At 33.2% G+C, this 14,030-nt stretch overlaps 1 protein-coding gene across 2 annotated transcripts in view; it reads left to right on the forward strand.

Annotated features, from left to right (window-relative positions):
* LOC148942163 (uncharacterized) overlaps positions 1-14,030 on the forward strand; it is a 228,966-nt gene that overhangs the window by 200,778 nt on the left and 14,158 nt on the right. For both annotated transcript variants that reach the window (XM_089102911.1, XM_089102910.1), the window contains 2 exons: positions 2,801-2,972; positions 4,772-5,050. In XM_089102911.1, the coding sequence (XP_088959037.1) occupies positions 2,801-2,972; positions 4,772-5,050 (451 nt within the window). The remainder of the gene's footprint in view (positions 1-2,800; positions 2,973-4,771; positions 5,051-14,030) is intronic.

A 14,030-nucleotide genomic window follows, 5' to 3' on the forward strand; every position in this document is an offset into this window, starting at 1 on the left:
TTAAGATTTGTTATCAACAGATCAAATACTGAAATCTTCAAATACCAACTTTGGTGGAAATCCAACATTATTTGTGAAAATATTTACTGTCTGCTGTTATTTTGGGATTGGCATTTGTAATATTATTCTCAGATTAGCAATCAACAAGTTTAGTAAGCCTTAATTGCAAAATTTAGCACAAATCAAGACCAATCGGTAAACATGTACTTACAAATATTTTGATTTGCGACTTCTTTATTGCAATATTAGGCTCGATTCAAAGGGTATGGATCATTCAATGTCTAAAGGTATGGAGTACATCAATGTCTCAGGGTATGGAGTACCGTAAACATTCAATGTAATCAGGTATGGATCCAAGAATCCCACTTTTGGTAATCCCAAGAATCCTTAATTACCAGTTTTTGTGAAAACTTGGCACTGCTTTTCAAATATGTACTTAATGTGATTGAGTTTTTTTGCTTTTAGATTGCAATATTAGCCCTATATTTGAAAACAACAAGTCCTGAACTTGAATCGCACATATTGAGAATCCTTGCTTAGATTTAAACCAGGTTTAACCAGTCCACCTTCTAGGAAGACTATATTTAATGGGTATAGACTATCGGCGTCTTCTTTTTTTTATTGCGTGAAAATTTTTCTCCTTCTTTCAAGTGCCTCTCGTTTTGTAGGATATTTTTATATTTCCATAATATGTTAAAACTCTGTTATTGCTTTGAGGATATATTAATTCTGTTAAAATTCTATTTAAAACAGATTTAAAATTCTGTTAAAATTCTATTTAAAATTCTGTTGTTGCTTTGATATATTTCACAACTACTAGAATCAGACTCTTTACGTTTACAGTCCATCTTTCATATGATCATCTTTATTTTTGATGGAACAGACCATCTTTATGTTGTTGTTTTTTTGCGTTGACCTTGAGTCCGAAATGCTTCGGACGAGAGAGAGAGAGAGAGAGAGAGAGAGAGAGAGAGAGAGAGAGAGAGAGAGAGAGAGAGAGAGAGAGAGAGAGAGAGAGAGAGAGAGAGAGAAAGAGAGAGAGAGAGAGAGAGAATAAAAATATCTTGTGGTAGTTGGCCGACCTTGAGTGATTAATCCTGAAACTCTTGATATTTTCCCATCTTATGAAGAATAAAAAGAAAAGCCTTGGTCCATTACAATTTTTGCCCATATACCTAATACATTATCGCGAGACAATGTTTAGAGAATCGTCCTTTTCATTGTGTAGTGCAATTATTGCTGGATAGGTTGGGATTTATTTTTCTTGAAGACACACGCCCACACATGAACCATTCCTTTGTTCATACCAAAGTTGCAACGGCTCTAAACCTTGTCATTCATTGAAGCTTCCTCGTCGCCCACACATGGCCGAGAATAATAGTTCTCTGTACGCATCCGGAGTTCTGTCACCTACTGTCAATCAGTAATTATATTTAGTTGTCTCTCCCTAGAATGGTTTGGAGGACCTCTTCTGAAGTAAAAATTGGAAACTACCATCGAAAGTCTAGGTGTTCGTTGTTTATGCCTCCTCTCCTACTCTTCCAGTTGGATTTTCGTGATGTGCACAAATAATAATAATGCAAATATATATATATATATATATATATATATATATATATATATATATATATATATATATATATATATATAAATGATGATTTTATTTAAAAATTCACACAATAAACAGAGGGATTTTGAGGGAAAAAATCGATGTGATATTTTTAGTTGTATGTAAGTTTTTTTTTCTTTTTTGAGTCACGTTAATTTTAATACTGTGTCATAACTATATTCTACTCATTCTTGCAGAAGAACCACTCAAACAACAGGCGTTAAATAAGAAAAAGTTAAAGTTTATCTTCTACTCTTTTGTAAGGACCAGAGAAATCATATTTTGCCCCTTTCCCCCTACAACGGAATTTGGTGTCCCGTTGAAAAGACCTGTTGCTTAAATTTTCAAATCGATTCCCGAGCCGTATGATACCTACTGATTTAAAATGATACTGATTTATAAACACTGGTTTGGCTTAAAACTTCAGGTATCCGTTTCATATTGAAAAAGAGAATTTATTATAGACGAAAAACAAAGTGATATAAAATACGTGACAAATAATATAAGTTACCAATAATCACTCGGTCCCTAGAGACATGCATGAAAACATGGGGATTATTCTCTTAGCTGAGGACTAGTGATTTTCTGGGAGGTACCAACTTAGGCACTTCTATGTAGCCATATTTTGTATATATCCATTTATTTATATACCCTTGTATATTTATATACCCGTACCTTCTATAGACGCATATTTGGGATAACTAAGAACCCAGGGTAAGGATTAATCAAGGATTCATTTTCAAGGAGGGGGAAATGTTGCGTTTTATTCCTTAAGTAAGTCTAGAATTCAACTGTTCTGAATAATTCAAATTTCAACAGTATCAACAACTGGGCTCCCCTCCAGGTTTTTTCGTCTTCTTAGTGTCATTACGGAGTATCTCTTAAATGTACACGAACTTTAAAATAAACTAGCTTTGCTGTCGTTTTTCACAGTTTGATTCTTGTCAGCTAGAAAGGTGACGCATATCCAAAGTATTCATTGTTTTTTTTTCGATTTCAACTTTTTCTTCCTTTTTTAAGGTCACACAAAATATGCAAGAAACTCATTATGTTTAACTTAAAAGAATGCCTGAATATGCTCCTGAACTCCTTCATATTAATTAGTTAGCTTAATTTTGTTTATTATTCTTATTCGTGGATTTTTTCAAGCATTAAGAAGGACGAGAATTATTATTTTGTGATATCTTACAGATGACAGTCCCAGCCACATCTCCAGCAAGAAGTGTTGGTCAGTCAGAAGGTGGCAGCCGTACGCCGAGGCAAAATCAGTCTCTATCATCACCAGCTAGCGTGCATTCAACAAGTAATAGTAACTCAAGTTCTACAAACAACGAAAAAACAATGAAATGGGAGGACTTTAAAGGTATTTGGTTATTACATTTATTATATTTGTAAAGGTTATCGTCAATATTTGTAAATATAATTACTATGATTACTATATAGTCATTTTCTATGAGGTGCCTTTACGTCAGCCAAAACCCATATATAAATAATATAATAAATATATTATTTATATATAATCATATATAAATAATATAAATAATGAAATAATAATAATATAATATGTTATGAAAAAATATAATCAGGTTAAATATTTAAAGTGGTTGCAGGGAAAGGTACCTAATCCCCCCCCCCCACCAAATTCCAAGGTACCAATCTCAAATTTCATTCTCGAATGTGTCATTTGGACCAGCTTTGATGAGGAAAACACCCATTTATGTGCAGCTATGCTTTAGAACCAGCTAATAAATAGAAGAGCTAATGTCTTTTCAATACCAATTAATCCAGGAACTCAATGTAGTACTAGAAAGTTTAGAAATTGAATTGATCTTTGCAATAAAAGCTTTTAAGAATCAGATAAAGCAGTGCCGTTTCAGAGGTGACGCCCGGGGCAATTATCTTTCCACGGTTCCTGCTGTACCAAAAAGTGTAGTTTCAAGAAAAGAATTCCCTGCGGACACAAAGTCTGGCCAAAAGTATTGTACTTACCCTTTTCTCGAAATATCCTTTACCGAGGGATTTTTTCTTACCAGAACCAATGGATTTTAGAAACCAATCTGGTCAGTTGGATGTGAATGGAATGTATTGTCTTTATAAAAATAAAAAATTTCTTAAGAAGACATTAACAGTAGACAACATATACGTATATACGTGATTTATGGAGCAGAAATCGAAAGTGAATAGAAGTGATTTTTCGATTAAAGGAATCAAAATTTCTTTTGAAACTCCAGGAAAGTGCAGTCTCTAAAAATGTTCTAGCACATCTGCTAGGAAATTATGTTGTCGAAATACATATATGTCCGAATCTGGTTAATGGCGACCTACACCGGTGAATGCCCAAAATTCCTTTATATCTGCTTGGATTCTATTAGCTTTGCGAGTCAGATTTTTCAGTCTTGTACAAGCTATGATGGTAAAAGTTAAAGTTCGGTTAGGTTTGATTATGTTAGTGTCGGCTAAGTTGGGTTAAATTTGGTTATAAATATCAGAAATTGGTTAAAAACCTAAGTTAACCTAACCAAACCTAATCTAACCTAACCTGTCATCATCAAACCTTGCATTAAATTGAAAAGTTGACTGGCAACGCTGACTAAAGCTAAGGAGAAAAAAAAAAAGGTATTTCGGACATTCACCAATTTCGGTTATTTACGGTAACATATATATATATATATATATATATATATATATATATATATATATATATATATATATATATATATATATTATTGTTACAAACCAACCTATATCAAGTAAAACATTTATATTGAAAAATTGGTTAATATTTATTTCTTTGCAATCATCAGTCGAAAGAGGTCAATATGGTCAGAGGTCAGAGGACTCTATTTATCATACTGGAAGGGGGTGGTAGATGGGACCCGGGCGTCAGGGCTATGTAATTACCTAGATAAAAATTTGTATTAGCTTGGGCACAGCCACTTTCTACGATACCCAATTTTCTACTAAAACGTGTATATAAAGCCTCTGTAAACTAATTCTCCGCTAATGTTTTGACTATGATTTTGTATTTGACTAAGAAAAGGCTCTATGAAGGGAAGTAGACCCATTATATTGGAGAAAATTACTTCTTAAACGATTTAATTACTCGCATCTTAGATCAAAATGATCGAACAATTTGAAAGTTTCAGTTTTTTTTTTTTGTAGTGAGCGATCTTAAGGCTGAACTGAAGAAAAGAAATTTACCTGTTTCTGGAGCTAAGCCACAATTAATTGAACGTCTAAAGCCATTTTGGGAACATATTAGTAAACCTATCAGCAGTGAAGTTAAAGAAGGCTCGCCAGCTAGGAATGATTCTGTTGGTGGATTATATCAAAGCCCCACCCATTCCAGGAGAGGTTCAGTTCAAGCAATTGTTGAAATGCCAACCTTATCGCCAATGCCTTATACACCTTCTGCGGTAAAAGAAGAGAATAGCCCTGCAGGTAAGTAGTTTTTTTCCTCTTCAGGAACATTCAGTTCAGGGCATTCTAGTTGAGCCTTCTCACCACAGAAAAATTGGGATTTTAAATTCATATTCTTTTTCTCCCGTTTTTCTATCTTAATTAACCTAATTTTCACTACCCTCCTCCCCCCTCCAGCGAAAAAAAGCAGATTACGCATACATGACTGATCGAATTCATCATTGAATTGAAACCATTGTGATTCTGGTTTTTAGTCAAAAAGAGAAGTAAAACTGACAAGCAATGGACGAAAATAGCTACAATGCAATGGACAAATATGAAAAAATGAGGGAAATTAATTGTGGATTTAGCATCAGCAAAGAAAAACATCATGTAGTAAGAAAATCATCTTAATGTTGTACCTTTTGTCATTGATACTACACCTTCGTCAGGCTCTATAAAGTCTTACTGGTGTAACAGAACTCAAAACAGAATTAGTGGAGGTGTCATACCTAAAACAGATATCCAAAAAAAAGGAGAAAAAAAAAACTCGGTTCTGTTTTCTTTCTCATAAATATTTTGATTTGTGCCTTTCTTTTGTGTGTGTGTTTTTTTCAGAAGGTTGTTTTTCATACCGAAGAAATGCAACTTGCATAGTATGAAAACAAAATAGTAGATCTAAAGACCTTTCTTTTTTTTATCTTTTTTTTTCTTGATTTATCTCTCTTATCTTTATTTCAAGACTTCTCATTCTTTGTTTTAAGCTCGAATCCGTAGTTTTATTTGTTGTCTGAATATTACACGAGGGTTCAGTTGCAATTGGACCCTTTGGTAGTAGCGACAATAACTTGAAAGCGTCGACGTTTGAAGTGCATTTTAGTAACGTATAGTCATTTTCTTGAAATGACTCCAGAAATGATCTTTAATATTCCTCTAGTGTTTAGTGGGTAGTAAATAGTTCAAAAATGAAGTGTCATAAAATGGATCTTAGAAGATAATTCAGAGTTTCTAGCCCCTAGACTACCCGAGATGATTGAAAATAAAGTGAAAATATATAATAAAGGATAAAACTTTCAGTAAGACAATGAGAAGTTTAAAAGTTACATTTAATAATGAATTTTATTATTATCATTATTAATATTATTATTATGTTTTTGCTATTAATTATTTTAAGCTTATTATTTTAACCTTATTTTTTTTTTATAAACAGTCATTTAAGCTCTTGAATTAATATTTTTTTTCCTTAACGCTATTATTTTGGTCATGCATCTAAAAAAAGCAATAACAAAGCATAAAAAAAGCGATAACAAAAGCTTACAAAAAAGCGGTAACAAAAAAAAGCTTGGTCGTTGGGATTCAAATGTGTTAGGAGGTTTCTGCCGAAGACTGATGGAGCTTCAATACAGGAAAATTTAAACTACAATGGCCTTAAATGCACATGTTTTCCTATTTTGACATATTTAACAATAGATAGGAATGCATTGTGGTCTAAGAAATTATTTGTGAAATAATCTCATCTAACGTATACCATGAAGCCATGCTGTTCAGCCTCACAAATTTGTTTCTTCTCTTTCTTCTTCTTTTATGCAGGTTTTGATTTTTTCGGATGTTTTTTATTAATTAACCCCCCCCCCCCCAAAAAAAAAAACAACTGTTTCTGCATATAGTTAACTTGTCTTTGCTTTTGAACAAAATTATGAAAGCGGCAGAAACGCCCATTGGCTCTAGACGAAACGATTTACTTTCGAGTGAAAAATGAAACCCAAAATCAAATTGTGGGAGTTGTTCTATTTTAACAGCTTCTTTTTATTGATAACCTTACTGGTTAGAAATAACATGTTTGTTTTGACTGGTCTTTAATTACGTGTCAATAGCATTATTAATAAGAGGAGTATAAAGAAAACAAATTCTCGGTCGAGCGATGCATTTGGCCATCTTGGCGTTAAATCTTAAGGAAGTGCTAGTTCTTGCATTACTTTTTCTTAAATAGTGCTTTTTGATGATACCTATGTTTTCCACCTACTTCATAGTTGATATAAATCTTTATTTTTAGATTTCTAAAAAAATAATAAAAGGTATCAGAGTATAAAAAGGGATTCGAATCTAAAATAACATAAACATGGTCTTGAGGCATGGAAAAAGTAAATTAATATTATGAGCCAGTACTTGCTTTTCTCCATTAGTAAGCTCTGAGTCTCGATTTCGGTTTTTGGCATAAGACAGACTTTAAGACCAAGCATGTATTGTAAATTGCCAATAGTTTTAATTGCCAAAGCCTTTGAAAGAGACGACATCAAATCCTTGTAAGGGGACAGCATTTTACTCCTCCTAGGTTTGTTATGGGGTTGAGGGAAGATGGGTAGGATGGAGGATGATGTATTGTTGATATTAAATTATATTTTAATGGTTAATGTATAAATTTTGAGTAGCCAAAAGGGTATTAAAAAGAATTCAGTAGTTTATTTGCGTGTTTTTGAAGAAGGCTTAGAATAACGTGGCTAAAGACATTGTAAGGGCATAACATTCTACTCCTCCTAGGTTGGGTATGGGGTTGAGGAAGATTGGTAGGATGGAGGATGATGTATAGTTGATATTAAATTATATTTTAATGGTTAATGTATGAATTTTGAGTAGCCAAAAGGGTATTAAAAAGAATTCTACTCCTCCTAGGTTTGTTATGGGGTTGAGAGAAGATTGGGAGGATGGAGGATGATGTATAGTTGATTGAGAACAAGGTTTTAAGAAAAATATTTGTGTATTATTAATGTATTTCCACGGTGAAAGGGGTGCCCTGTGGCGGAAGGGCACCCTGCAAAACCGGGAATGGTATTTTTTTGTGGTTTTGAGTTTTATAGTAATATACCTTGTCTTCATCAATTATGTTTGGCTACCCACATTAAAAAATTAAAGAAGTTTTTAAATTGGTGTAGGTGACATTAAAGTTTGAAATTAAGTGAAAAAGATTATTATGTCACCGAGAGGAGAGGAGGTAGGATTAAAAAAAATCGTATAGAACCCCGCCCAACGTTCGCTGTTTATTATTAATAAGTGCTAAATAAGTAGGTTATTGTTATTTGACTTTGTTTGAAAAATATTTCATAAAAGTGTTGAATTATATTACATTGCATTGCAGCGTTTCTTTCGTTTCTGCCCAATCTTTCCCTAATTAATTGGTAAAATAGTACTCATGTGTGGTAACTTAGGACGAATTATATATCTAGGATTAAGGTTTGTTTAGGGTCAATGAAATGGAGCCTCTGTTTACTCCCAGTTTGGTCTTACTTGACCTCAGAGTAATTAGGACATTTTATTTTAAAAACAGCTTTTCTTTCTGCTCAATTTTTCCTTACTTGATTGGTAAAGTTCGACTGGTATGGAATTACTTTTGGACGAAGCATCTATGCAGACTTCATTTTATGGAAGTTCGACTCAACGTTGGGTATTATGGATTTTGCATGTCGCACCTCACATATAAAAATTATTTTTGGTTGTAGTATTTCATTTTGTATGAGTTAAACCTCCAACTCATTCTAAGCCAATATTTAAGAATGAATGATTCATGTTTTTTTCCAGTTTAGGGTTTTATGTTAGGAAAAATGAATGTTTAAAATAAATTATTCATATTAAAATTTTATTTTATGCCAGATTAAGCTCAGCGTTTGGTATTGTGGGGGTTGCATGTCGTACAACACATGCGACAAGTATTTTGAAATATATCACTTTTTTTCTGATAATTGCCATTCCACTAGAGAGTTTCGTTGTACTAGAATGAAAATTCTATAAATGACCTGATAAACATGTGCAATTCGCTAATAACATATATAATAAAAAATATTGGTATTATAAAAGCCTTCACTACGTAATCAGTAAATACACCGACCAACCAATGTAATATTTGTTTGATTGTTCGTTTTTCTAAATTCTGATGGGTTTGACCAACACAGTAGTTGCTACAGTTACATGGTATTTGAGTCAGTATCTAGCTATTGAAGAGTGAACTCTTATAATCGGATTACTTTTTAAAGTTAAAAGGATTAAATTTGATATTGTTTTGGACTTTGCCATTGCGTAATTTGATGCAAGTATAGACTTCTACATGCGGATTATAGCACTCATTATGGCTGTCACTCAAGCAAAATTTGATGAAGGAATGAAACGGATTCAGGCGTTGCTGGATAAAATAATAGCAGAGCAGAAAAGTTTTTCTGTCTCAATAATTTCCCTTCAAGATGAAGTTAGGCAAATATCAGCTGAAAATGCGAATCTACGAGAGGAATCTGAAAAGCTTCGAAATGATCTAGAGCAAGAAAAATTGCGGAATAACGATTTGGAGAGTAAGCTTTTGGACATCGAAGTGAGAGAAAGAAAGTTGAATTTGATTGTTCATGGTCTGCCTACTGAAAAGCATAATCAATCAGTGACTAGCAACGTAAAGTCTCTTCTTTCTGACAAATTGCAAGTTACCGAGGACATTTCTCTTACCAAGTGTTATCGCCTTGCGAGAAATAGAAGTTCAAACATCACTAGTAGAAAAACTAGTGTTAGACCGGCCCCTGTTTCTATATTGCTAGACACAGATCATAGCACTCAGACGATTCTCAGTGAGGTGAATAAGTTGAAGGGTAGTGGGATCCGGATTTGCACAGATCTCCCACCAAAGCTAAATTTCCTACGGAATGAGCTATTGTCTAAGGAAAAGGACATTCGTGATTCGGGTTCGGTTCATCTTACGCGTATTAAACAAAAAGGGAGCAAATTATGGCTCGAGTGTAAAAAGTCTCCGTCTTCACTGTGGGCTAAGATTGACTAGTTACGGTGATTAATAATGACATTCCTTTGGAGAGATTATTTTTATTACTTTATGTAATGTTTCTCTGTTCATAGGATCTATTATTTTTATTTCTTGTGAGGTTTTTTGCCCCTCTGTAGACTTATTATAAGTTTATTTTCTGTCTTTTTTGTGTGCTTCTACTATTTTTTTTTCTTGTGAGGTTTTTTGTCCCTCTGTAGCTTATTATAAGTTTATTTTCTGTCTTTTTTGTGTGTTTCTATTTATATGAAGTAATTGAGTACAATAATTTTTTCTGTATCCGCAATCCGCATTTCATGTTACAATGAATAAGTTCAGTTTCTTTCTCTTGTTTCTATTTATTTTCAAGCAGTTTCTTTTTCTTTCATCATTATTTTCGAGTTTTCCCTGGTTCAGTTGCTTTTGCTAGGTTAAGACTCAGACGGTGTGCATTTTGCGTAAGTTTCTGCTAGTCCTGATCATAATTCTGATTATTTACATTGGATGATAATTGTATTGGGGATAGACTGAGAGACCTAGAGTCTAACCCTTTTGACTTTTCCATTTTACAGAGCCATGATAAATTTTTTGGAAATGAGATAAATGATGGTGGGCTAATTAATTTTCCAAAATGTAGATATAAATTACCTTCCGAGGTTTCTGATCTTCCCAGTACCGGGGTTGTGAGAACAGGATTCTTAAATTGTAGAGGTTTTTTTAGTTCACAGGATGATCTTGTCGATGTAGTTCATAAGCTATCTTGTCATGTCGTTGGATTCTGTGAGACTTTTCTTATAGACACGGCTCCTGATATTACTTTTCTTGGATATCAATTTACTTTCAAAAACCGACTGACTAGGCGCCAAGGTGGTTTGGCAGGATTAGTTAAAGATGGTATTTCTTTTCGACGCCTTGTAAATCTAGAAGGTTCTCATGAGGAAATGCTTTTTGAAGTAATGGTAACTGAAATTAGTCTTGGAAAAAAAGATATAGTTTTTTGCGTAGTATACCGACCTCCTTCTTCTCCAGTCAAGTCTTTCCTCTCTAAACTCCATGATTTTTTGCATCAACCTCATTTTCAAAATAAAGATGTTATCCTCTCCGGAGATTTCAACATTGACCTTCTAGAAGCTTCAAATAAAGCTTCTGTTGATTTATTGTCTTCTTGCTTTTCTGCATATCTGCTTCCTACTTGCCTGATACCTACAAGAATTTCACCTAGTTCTGCTTCTCTCATTGATAATATTTTTACATCCTTACCAATTAAAGCAAATTTTGCTGTTTTAAGTGATATATCGGATCATATCCTGCTGGTTTCAGATTTAGCTTTTACTTATAAAATACCGCAGGTAAGTAGGGAACGTCAAGTACGGTTAATAAATAAAATAACATTAAAGCGTCTGCATGAAATCCTTGGTCTATTGGATTGGCAGGATGTAATATCCATGGAGGATACAGATGTGGCAACTGATACTTTCCTAAGAAATTTCAATTGCTGCCTTGATTCTAGTTGCCCATTTGTTACGAGGAAAATTTGCAGAGAAAAATTTCCTATAAGGCCGTGGTAAACGCCTGGAATTTTGATATCAGTTAAGAAAAAAACACAGCTATTTAAAAAGCAGTTAAAGAGTCCAACTGATTATAATATTAAAAAATTTAAAATCTTCAAAAATAAATTAACCGCACTGATACAACTGTCTAAAGATAGGTATTTCCGAAACATAGGTATAACATAGGCTAAAGAGTCTTTCGAAGAAGCTCAAAATTCTCCTCGCAAAAAGTGGTCTTTAATTAATTCTATTATAAAAAAACAAAGGAATTCTAAGTTGCCTGAAGTTATTAGTTTAGAAAATGGATCGACTACTAACAAATTGGAGAAAGTGGCTGATGTTTTAAATACTTATCTCGCTAGTATAGGAGAGAAAATTGTTTCATCGGTAATGAACCAGTTTGATTCACGTAGTAATAAACATTTTTCTTCATACCTTCCATCTCCTCAATGTAATTTAATTTTTCTTGCGCCTATTTCTCGGTCTGAAATAATAAAAATAGTGTGTGATTTAAATCTATGTAATTCAGGGGGAATTGACGGGTCTAGTTCTATAATTGTTAAAAAAAATATTGTCTGCAGTAATTTTGCCATTACAGCACATAATTAATCTTTCGTTTAAAAATGGAGTTTTCCCGTCTGGTTTTAAAGAAGCGAGGATAATTCCGCTTCACAAAGGTGACTCTCCTAAAAACCCATCAAATTACCGCCCTATTTCTATTTTGTCAGCATTTTCTAAAATATTTGAGAAGGCAATTTATGAGAGGCTCTATGACTTTCTTAAATCGTTTAATTTTTTCACAAATTCCCAGTTTGGTTTTAGGTCTGGACACAATACTGAACACGCTATCATTGCTCTCATCCAATATATTCATGAATGCTTAGATAGAGGTGAAATTCCAGCAACAATATATTTGGATTTAAAAAAAGCATCCAATACAATATTCGATTGTATTATTCTTCATAAATTGGATGGTTGTGGAGTGCGCGGATCGGCATTGGATGTAGTTGTATCTTAACTCGATAAGAAAAGGCAACGAGTAGATGGAGGTAATTTCCTCTCTTTATCTATTCCTTAGTCATCGACGCTTGGGGTACCTCAGGGCTCTGTTCCAGGTCCTCTGCTTTTTCTAATTTATATAAATGATCTTCACCGCGCTTTGGCAATCCCATGTCTCAGCAAACATTTTGCTGATGATACGGCAGTTTCAATTTCTGAGAGGAATGACGAGGAGTTGGAGGCAAAACTTGATACTGCATTTTCTAATGTTCTTGAATGGTGTTCTGAAAATTTTATTGCTTTGAATTTATCAAAAACTAATTTCATAATTTACGGCAGGAAGTCAAATATATGCCCTCGTATTACCCGAGTTACTTCTTCAAAGTATCTATTATCAATATCTCGGGTGAATGTGATAAAGTACCTTGGACTTATGATTGATGAAAGATTATCTTTTAAAACACACATTCAAAATATAGGCTTAAAGATTTCAAGGTATGTTGGTTTAATGCGGAGGTTGAAGCATTATTTGCCCTACTCTGCTTTACGAAGCATTTATTTTGCTCTGATTCAGTCTAATATTAATTATTGTTCTCTAGTATATTTATCTACATTTAAAAGCCTTATTAAACCAATACAGGTTTTACAAAATAAAGCAGTAAGAATCCTCAAACTTTTTATTTCATTGCCTATTTCACTTCCAAATAAGTCTTCTGCAGCATCTTTATATACTTATTTAGATATACTTCCAGTTTCTCAACAATTTACTTTTGGAGCAATTATTTTCAAATTTAATTATGACATTAAGAAATTACCGCCATATTACCTCAATCAAAGTTTGTTCTCCCAATCACAAGATTTACATCGTTATAACACGCGACAAAAAAAAGAGTATCTACATTGACAAGCATAGTACTGAGAGATCTAAATTCGCCCCGTTTGTGTCAATAGCCCGGTGCTGGGATGCTCACAAGGATTTTATTGATAAATTTTCTTCTATCCATTTAATAAAAAGGAATCTTAAATTTCATTTAGTTCAGGATTACTTTTAATTAAGTGTCTTTTTAATATGACTAAGTTATTTGTTTGGATTGTTGTTCTAAGTGAATGTGGGCCTCTCGGCTATCTTTTAGTATGAATTTATATTTAATAATATTGATCTTTTTTTATATATATATATATTTATATTTGGATCCTGGGCTAGCTGCTACTTTCATATTATTTTTGTATTATTGTATCTTTGCCGTCGTAATTATCTTTGTATTGTAGCGTAATTTTGTATTGTATCTTTGTCTAGGCCTAGTTTTTCGAGCTTGTCTCCCCATGGGCCTATGTCAATTATATACATGTATATGTTAATAATAAAATGTTTGAACTTGATTGAACTTGGCGAGTAACTGGGGTTTTATCTTTACCAGAGTTAAGGAAGTTCATGACTTTTATATTATTAGTAAATACTACATACAGGTTATTTTGTGTGTAAACTTTTTTTTTAATTTGTAGTGACTTTTGGGATATATAGATTATAGATAGATTATATTTTAGGGCTTGGCGGGAGCCTCACAAGGTGAAAGGCCCTTGATTTTATGGGAGTGTCTTTCCAATCCAAGGCTAATTGTCTTATTAATAAAGACAATAGGATACCCGTTTCCAAATTAAAAAAAAAGTGAGAAAAAAGTGATTT

Source organism: Artemia sp. Qi Xiang Cuo, chromosome 17 (assembly GCF_049724085.1).
Source record: "Artemia sp. Qi Xiang Cuo chromosome 17, ASM4972408v1, whole genome shotgun sequence".
Lineage (NCBI taxonomy): Eukaryota > Metazoa > Arthropoda > Branchiopoda > Anostraca > Artemiidae > Artemia > Artemia sp. Qi Xiang Cuo.